The 9,604-nt window shown below is 38.9% G+C and overlaps 1 protein-coding gene across 1 annotated transcript; it reads left to right on the forward strand.

Annotated features, from left to right (window-relative positions):
• Positions 1–520: 520 nt before the first annotated feature.
• LOC105920259 lies at positions 521–2,697 on the forward strand. Its single transcript, XM_021312462.2, has 4 exons — positions 521–895; positions 1,254–1,559; positions 1,751–2,035; positions 2,133–2,697. The coding sequence occupies exons 1-4, from the start codon at positions 850–852 to the stop codon at positions 2,240–2,242; spliced, it is 747 nt and encodes a 248-aa protein (XP_021168137.2). The 5' UTR covers positions 521–849; the 3' UTR covers positions 2,243–2,697.
• Positions 2,698–9,604: the final 6,907 nt, after the last annotated feature.

The raw sequence follows: 9,604 nt of genomic DNA on the forward strand, positions 1-9,604 counted from the left end.
ATGGTTCATTACTGACCACAAACTGAAATATATAGTTAGGTCCAAGACCATCCAGTGCTTTATAGACCATGAACAAGGTTTCTGAATCTCTTTATCGACAGAGAACCTGTTCAATGCATGAGAACACAAGTTATTCTTGCAATGCTCGCTATTGAGCGAGTGTTGGTCAGAACTCTGGTACTACGACTTTGGAGCTCTGCCTGATTTATTTTACAGAGATCCAGCGGCGGTTTTAGACCATGCTTACCAGTTTTCATGTTTTGAACTGTTTGTGTCTTAATGAATGCTGAAACAAACTCCAAGTGCTCACCAAAAGGTTCAAGAGGAACAGGAATTAAATCTTTATTTATTTTCATGACATATTGGGTGTCAGGGCCTCTGACATTATTGGAGTGAAGAGAGGAAAAACACAATCTATAATCTTTAATAAATATCAAATGACGATGAAATGCTTTGTCATTAATAAATAAATAATTTTATTTATATATTTAGGTTCTAAAACTAAATTGAAAGATTTAATTTTTTTTACGGGGGCCTGGACATGTCTTAAAAACTTCTCAAATGTTTTAATTTGTTTTGGTGGCTGTCTCCGTTTCATGTTGTAATAAAAGAAGTCCAGAAACGTTTAAATGGAAAAAGTAAAGGTACCGTTTGAACAAAGGGAAGCTGCAGCATTTAAGACCACAACATAAAGGTGAGTGGTTTTAAAACTAGACAGGAACGTGTGACTGGCGGTGGTTTTGGACAGGAAGAGCTCAAATGTGACGCATTTCTCATGTTCTGCAAGATTGTTATTTCCTGCCCAACATTTTGCTATCAGACAGTAAAAGATTTGAACTCTGACAGTTTATGATGTCTTTGTTTCTGATTCTGCTGATTATTATCAAGGCGCCAGGTAGGAGTTGATAAAATACAATTATATTCTGAATAAACAAAAATTAGAATTAAAAAACAATGTAACATTTATTTGACCATATAAATACGGGATACAAGAAGCGAATTTTTTTTATTCATTTAACAGTAATTTAATTTTTCAGCCTAAAGATTTGCTGTTATAATAACAGTATAAAAATGATTTCTGAGAAGGTATTTTTTCAGATGAGAACACAATTTATAGCAATTCTAGATGAATTTCACAAGACTTATATTCATGAATCAAAATGTAAACTCAACATGGCTTTTTCAAGGACTTGGAAAAAAAATACATTTATTGATATTAAAATTGATATCATTGCATGTCTTTTATCTCACAGGAATCGATGCTTCGACTGTGTTTGTGCAGACGGGTGGCGATGTTTTTCTTAATGTCTCAGAAGCGGATATACCCCAGGATCTTCACTTCTTCTTATGGAAATTTGTCTCAAATGATGTGCTGGTGTCTTTCTTTTCAAACGGAGAACCAAAGATCCACGAGGCTTACGCTGGAAGAATCGAACTTTTAGGACAAAAACACTCAATTAAATTAAAGAACCTCCAGAAATCTGACAGTGGACTTTATACGGCAGTCGTAACAGCAGCTTCAAAGCAAACACTGACTGAGTACAACGTCACAGTTCAAGGTAGGGTTATTATCTACTGAATGCATAACATTTACTTTGGTAGAACAAAAATGTATCCTCTACAGTGGCAGTTTTTGCATGACTGCCCCCCGGGCTCCGCCTGACGTTTGGTCCAAATGAAAAACTGTTCTACATATGACTACTTCGCTTTCATGCCTCCAATGGTTCTCGCCCTGACTCTCCCTCCTCAGATCCAGTGAGTCCAGTCGATCTGGTCATTGACTCCGTGTCCAGCGCCTCTTCCTCCTGTAACCTCACAGTGACATGCATCACTGAGGACTCGGACATCAGCAGCACTTTCAGATGTACCACCAAAACCTGCCATCAGGAGGGAGGAGAGAAGTCAAAGGCCACTAAATCCGGTGCTTCTCTCCATGTCTGCCTGTCAAATTTATCGATCGTCTGTAATCATAGCAACCGGGTCAGCTGGTCAGAGAAGAAAACCGCGACTGATCTCCTTTGTTACCAGTATATTGGTAAGTCTGAGATTTACCAACAAAAAAAGTAACAAATGTGGCTATCAGATGTTTTCCCGGTGAGATGAGGTTGTAAATGGAGGCTTTCCTGTTGCAGATGCAGACGGGCTCTCTGGAGTCTCCATTTGTGTAGTGATGGTGGTCGGTCTGATCATCATGGTGTTGGCTGTCATTGGTGTCCACCTCACTGAGAAGTTCAAGAAATAGAAAGAACTGGTTGCTTGTTTAATGTTTGTAAGAAATGGGTGCTGCCGAGTGTTGGAGCGGAGATAGAGAGAGGCGTGGCTTGATGCACGTCTTTGTTACTCCTCCAAGGCTCAGCTCGGAGGGCATATGTTGATAAAGAATTGAGACAGCACACGGGTTGAGCAAATAACTTTTCAATGAGAGGATTTATTCTTCCTTAAATCAACATGAAATCAAACTTTTAGTAACCTTTTAATTACCTAAATGTCCATATTGACTAGTTATGTGACCCTAGTTAAGTCCAGAATCAACATCTCATGGCCATAGCTTCTTTAAGCTATTCTAGTCATTAAACTCACAAATAAACCAAAACCAGATAAAAAATACACTTTGTTAATCATGAATCAATTTTCTTTATGCATCACACTGTTTCCACTATATTTACATTTTTTTTTACATTTTTATCATTAAATGAAATGCAGTATTTATATGTCTTTTTTTAATAAATTCTAGTTTTTAACATGCAAACACATTTACATTGTTAATATCATAACCAATGGGCTTATTTGAATCGCATCATGAATTACTAATACTTTTCAAATGTTTGAATGGTGCCTTTAACCACATGAACTGTACTTAGCTGCCATTTACTGGATTTCTATACTGGATTGCAATAACATTTTATGGTGGTTGGAAATAACCCAAACATATGTCAATGATATTGAATGAAAATATTTCATAAATTTATGGTTTAATACTCATAAGGTTTGCAAAACCATAACTGGTTAAGATTAGCATGTCCACCTTGTGTTCCTATGCATTGCCGTTAGCTTTAGCATGTTAGCTTCAACACTCATTTACTCAAAACACAAATATCTCTCACAAAAACCGTTTCACCTTTTGCCACATGCAACTACATAATCAACAATATCTTGTAGGTTGCAAAACCTACAAGATGTTGTTGACCATAACCTGTGATAAAGAATAAAGACAGCACACGGGTTGAGCTGATGATCACTTTTCAATGAGAGGATTTATTCTTTCTCGGCCAGTGCGCAGCTCTACGCTCTATCACTTGCGTATTGCCCCCTGGTGGCAAGCATAGATATAGCGGTAACCCATTTCAAATTAAAATGGTACCATACGAATTTTATGTAAAGCAAATACTAAAATGAAATTATGTGGGGTGCCTGTTTTTGCCTCTACAAAATTCCAAGCCTCTACATCTTGTTTTGGTCTACAACAGTGCTCAAGCTCCACATAGTGGTGAAAAATCTCTTATTGCTCCTTTAAGTATTAAGTCACCTTTTATTCTACTATGCCGCTTCCAAGTGTCTGTCTGCAAAGAGGTCCATCCACCACTACCCAAAAGTAAGACATAAAAAAAAGATGAAATATTCAAGTTAAAAACTCTGCAAAATGCATGATAATACGGCAGCATCTCAAAGTAGCTAAAGCCGGTCATACACTGTATGATTTTTTCCCCCCTTTTTGTGCCGATTCTTCAGTTGTGCAAGAATTTTTTTGGACTGGGCAGAGTTTCAGCTGCGTCATGTTGTATACAGTGGTTAACGGGGGGCTATCAGCCTCTCATGACCACCTCTCGACCAGGAATTGTACAGTCGGATGAAAATCAAACATGTTTGAAATTCAGTCAGCCCTCGTGAGCGCCTCCTGTTGTTGAAGCGGAGATACGAACGTCTACGAGCCAAATTCCCCCCAACCTCGCACACTGCGCATTTGCAAACAAGGGAATTCTTCTTCTTCTTCTTAGACTAAAACACAGGAGTGGAGAGAAGCATGGTGGCGGTACGTGTAACATGGAGTCAAACTATGTAGGAGCAACTCGTAGAATTGCCAAGGCAGCGCATTTTGTTCTAGTGAGCCTCACATTTAACAGAGAGCATTGACACTTCTGTCTTTTTCTTCTTCTACTGTTTACATTTGGCTTCCAGATAGACGAGTCCAACAAGCGCCATCTCTCTACAGGGCTGAGTCTGACGTTGTTTTTGGACGTACAATGTGAGCAGCCAGATCGCATCAGAGTTGTACAGTAATAATAATAATTGAACATCATTGATCTCACAATGGAGAAATTCACTTCATCATCTTAACCCATCCCCTTGGGGAGCAGTGGGCTGCCACTGTTCTGTGCCTGGAGAGCAATCAAGGGTTGAGGGTCTTGCTCAGGGACCCAGAGTGCAGGTTGTGGGGATCAAACCAGGTACTTGCAACCTTCTCAGAGCGCAAGCGCGCTGCTCTAACCACTTGGCCACCTCTCCCCTCCTTCAACAGAACAGATCCGGTGAGCTGTGAACTTTAAAACTCTGCGGTTTCATCCTACAGTTTGAGCTCTATATGAGTACAACAACTGAAAATATTGTACCGGGTATGCCCGGCTTGGCGTGTGCAAGTGTACCTTAGTATGATCCTTCATGATGATATCAGAACCCGTGCAACCACCATGTTCTCAATTCTACCAAATATAAACAGATTAGTTTTATAAGTTTAGTTTTTGAAGATCCTGCTGAGACCTCAGTCCTTTAATCCTGGAAATGTTCTTCAGGTGATAGAAAGCCGACCTTGTAATTGTCTTTAGATGCTTTTCGAGGTCCATCGCTACTCCCAGATTTCAGGTCTGGTCAGTGGTTTCTAGCTGAAGCATCTGAAGCTGTGAGCTAACTTCTGATCTCTCCTCTATTGGTCCAAAGATTATTACTTCAGTTTAGTTTTTATTCAGTTGAAGAAAATGAACGCATCTTTTTACACGGACAAGTAAAAATGTGTTCTTTTGTGAGATCCAAGGCTGAAGCCCCAGAAGCTCAGGTCTAATGATGTTGCAAATGGTTTCATGAATGTTTCCAAAGCTGGTAAAAATGCTAGATAAAAAAAACACATCCTCTTTAAAAACCAAAGAGGAGACCATAAGGTTCCGACACTAGAAACCAGACGAGGACCTAAATGCGTGCAAACCAGAGTTTCAGGGTTTATCTGATTCTCAGTCAGCATGCAGAAATCTGCTTCTATAATAGCCCTGCACAGCAAATAGCATCTTATAACTTACACTTAAAAGCCTTATTTATGCAAGTGGTCTCATATTTATGATTTAATGTAGATTTTCAGCTGGAGTAAACACATTCTGAAAGACCGTGGCTGTTTACATCACGCATATTGATTTCAATAAGTCCGCTAAAAACTGGTGGAATATTTGATAGTGTATAGAAAAATAAGAAATAGCCCACTGCACTGCTGGTTTGGCCATAAATAAACAAATAAAATGGAATGGATGCTATTTGGGGCATAATCTAATCTAAGAAATTGTCTGAACCAAGTGAATAAATATGTTTTAAATTCAGACAACCAATTCCACTGTCCTCTAAAACCAGCATTGATACATTGTCTGCCTCACAGACCAAAACTGGTCCGTAGACCCCTGTCTACTTTTAAGACTAATCTTAAAACTTTCCTTTTTGACAAAGCTTATAGTTAGAGTGGTTCATGTTAACCTGAGCTACCTCTATAGTTATGCTGCTATAGGTTTAGGCTACCGGAGGACATCAGGGTCTATTTCTCTCACTCTACTGATTTCTACTGTTCTCCAGTCTACTGGTTTCTAGTTTTGCATTGCATTGAAATGACTGTCGTCATTTCAGCTTTTAACTTTTTGCTCTCTCTCTTTTTCTTCATAGTAGGTACACCTGGTCTGGCGTTCTGTTAACTGTGACATCATCCAAGGAAGACAGATCACCCGCTACTACCATCTAATGTAGAACAGATTACTAGATCAATGTGAGCTTCTCTGCTTTTTTGTCTCTCTTGTTGTGCCTCTTCTCTGTCTTCTGTAACCCCAGTCGGTCGAGGCAGATGACCGTTCACACTGAGCCTGGTTCTGGTTCTGATGGAGGTTTTCCCTTCCCGTTAATGGGGAGTTTTTCTTTCCACTGTTGCTTCATGCATGCTCAGTATGAGGGATTGCAGCAAAGCCATGTACAATGCAGACGACTCTTCTTGTAGCTCTACGCTTCTTCAGGAGTGAATGCTGCTTGACGGGACTTTGAAGCAATCAACTGGTTCCCTTATATAGGAATTTTTGACCAATCTGTATAATCTGACTGATTTTGACTTTGTAAAGTGCCTCGAGATGACATGTTTCATGAATTGGCGCTATATAAATAAAACTGAATTGAATTAAAAAGACCTCTATCCTGTAATGTGCTGATTCTGATACTGTCAGATGCTGTTTTAAGGTTTCAAACAGAGAAATAATCAGGACCCTACCACGCAGAAGGAGCACATCGCCACAGCATGACTCCACGTCCACCATGTTTTCATGTAATGATGCTGTGACGAGCCGAGGCTAAGAGACGTTTGTCAATTAGTGGAGGGGGTGTTTCCACAAAGGGGAGGGAACGGAAATGATGATGTAAAATGTACCAGTACTTCTATCTGACGTGCATCATAGGTTCATCTGATAGCTTCACACCTTCAGGCAGACTCTATAATGTGGAAGCAGACTTTCAGCAGGCTTTTGTGGATAAATAGCGCCCCCCAGAGGGCAGTGTGTGGAAAAGGTCCCATTATGAATGCTACCAGGTTTAGAGGGGTGCATAAGAGTTTCAATTTCCAAAGGAGAAGGTGCAGCGCAACTTTTTTCCCATCTGGAGAATAAACATGAAAAGCATGCAACTATTTACCTTGCCTTCTTATATGAGGTAATAAACTGTTATTTGTGAAACTTATATACGTAACAGACCTCAGCAGCCTAAAGGATGGCCCAGCACAGAAGAGCAAGATCATCAGGCTAAGAGTTTACACCCTTCTGCAGGCCAGTGGTCACTCATTCAGGTTGTTTACATCCTGGATAGAAAGTAAAATTCTATCTGAAAGGGGAGTAAAGGAGCCTTTTTGTTTAGAGAGACCACACGTCGTTAAATGGGGTTGGAGGCCACCAGGTCCAATTGTCTTCCTCTTGCAATGCTGATATCAAGCTTGTGATCATGACTCAAATGCTCCTTATTCGGGTTTAATATACGTTTGATCAATTACAAATAAAAAGGAGTTATCCAATAAAAATATTTGAGTAAAACAGTATTTTCTGTGACACAAGTACTGATATGTAACTGATCAGAATATGTGATTTGTGAAAATGATGCAGACAGACATAAACAGTCAAAGATAAATTCTAGTATTTTAAATAATAACATTATAACAGAGAGAAAGGTAAATATATTATATTTTTATATATAAAGTTCATTACATTTTACAAAATAAATACAGAAAGAAAAAAAAATAACATTCCAATTGCACTTGTTTGTAACAAACTTTTTAAACATACGCTGACAGCAGGTCATGTATATAAGTGAGCATAGTGCAAAGAATAAATAGAATATTATTCTATATCTATTATAGTGATAATAAATAGAATTTACAACATACACAATTTGCCTCCAAATGGTACTGGAGATAAAAAATGTACATGACACCAGGGGTTCCCAAAACTTTCAGCCTACTACCCACCAAACAGGTGGCAGGAGGGATTTTATTTTTCCTTTTCTTTAGGAAATTCTAAAAATAAAGTCATAGAATTACAAGAATAAAGTAGTACTTTCAGAAGAACTAACAAAAAAGTACAGCTTTCCCCTGCGTTAAAATGGGGATTGTTGAGCAACCTGCAAAGTTTTAATTTGGTATCGGTTTCACAAATAAAGAAATACAAATATGTTTAGTACATCAGCAACAAATAATTTTGCGACCCCCAGGAGGTCTCTTACAACCCACTGGGGGGTCCTGAACCCCATTTTGGGAACCCCTGCATTAGAACAATAAAACATGTGTGCAAATATCTTGATAGAAACTTCATTATTTTTCTTTCTTGCATTGCACTATAATTTACCATCTCAGTCAGTTCAGCTCATTTATATAAAACCAGGTGATAAAAAATGTCATTTCAAGACACTTAAAAGACACACATGTCCAAACCCTTTCTGTCACCTGAGAAACTTCCTGCAGAGTCAATCGCTATAAACCTCCAGACTTCATGTGGACTTCACGCTAAGTCTAGAACAGTAGAGAGCTTCATAGAAAGGGTTTCCATAATCGAGCTGCAGCAAAACCATTTGTCACCAACTGCAACACAAAGTGTTCGGTGGTGTAGACCACCCCGCCACTGGACTCTGGAGCCAAAGAGGCTAATTCTCTGGAGCAACAAATCCCACTTCATCTGGCAATCTCAGTAACCATATTTAGTGTTCTTTATCAGTGGATAGAATAGCAAAAAATAACATACATAAAAGGTACAGTAGGCGATTCTTCTGGAGATATAAAGTTATTCATTGGGATGTGGGACTACCAATAGATATGGTAACATGATCAGAACTTGAGGGACAGAGGGGGGTTAAGAGCAATTTGCTCATCAACACTGCCATTGACGGGTTGCTGAGGTTCTTCGAGAAAAGGTGTAGAGCTCTGTGGGTTAGAGGAGGTAGAAAGAGGATCTTCCTGCTTGGGCGATTTGCAGAGGTTGCTGAAAAGATTGCACATCCATTCTGGTAATAGATCAAGCTGGGAAGGAAATGGTAAAGTATACATCAATCAGTGTTAATGATAGCATAGTTAATTTGACTCTCTGAGCTTCTAATGCTGAGGGTGAAGCTGTTTAATAATCCAGTAGATGACATTATAAATCCATGTTTAACTAAAACTTAATTGTTTTGATGGTGTTTGACTACTTTTTAAATCAACACAAATGGAAAGACAGAAAATGCTGATCCAACACTTCTTACAGACTTTTCTCTAACATCTATGTGATCAGGTCTGTTTTAAGACATTAATAAATATATATTAGTGATCAGAAAAGAGACATAATATTAACATCAAATCTACACAGGTTGTAGATGGTTAGAGAAGTTAATATTTCTATTTAAGATGTATAACATACACGGACTCACCTTCTTTAGAATGAAATATAGCGCAACAAGAACAAGAACAAGAACAACAACAGCAGCAGCAACACCAAGAGTGACATGTCGTTTTGTTGTGGACCCTAAAAAGATCAAGAAAGATAACATCAGAAATATGATTATAATCTTTATAATTTTACACATCCCAGCGATGGTCAGGGTGCACCCGCCTCTCGCCCCGTCACTGGTGGAGATAAACACCCCCCACTATCCTGTATGAAGAAGTGGGTACAAGCTGACATTTGGTCCAAAGCATTTAACTTTGCCTTCTTATTCTGTCTAGAGGGTTTAATAAACACCAACTTGAAATGTTTAAAGTCACATCATCACGTTAGAAACTTCTCAGTCACAAACTTTCCATGATAATCTTCAGTTTTCATCCCTGCTCTACCTCTGGTGGGGGGCGGGAAGCAACAACAGGTTT

Source organism: Fundulus heteroclitus, chromosome 6 (genome assembly GCF_011125445.2).
Source record: "Fundulus heteroclitus isolate FHET01 chromosome 6, MU-UCD_Fhet_4.1, whole genome shotgun sequence".
NCBI lineage: Eukaryota > Metazoa > Chordata > Actinopteri > Cyprinodontiformes > Fundulidae > Fundulus > Fundulus heteroclitus.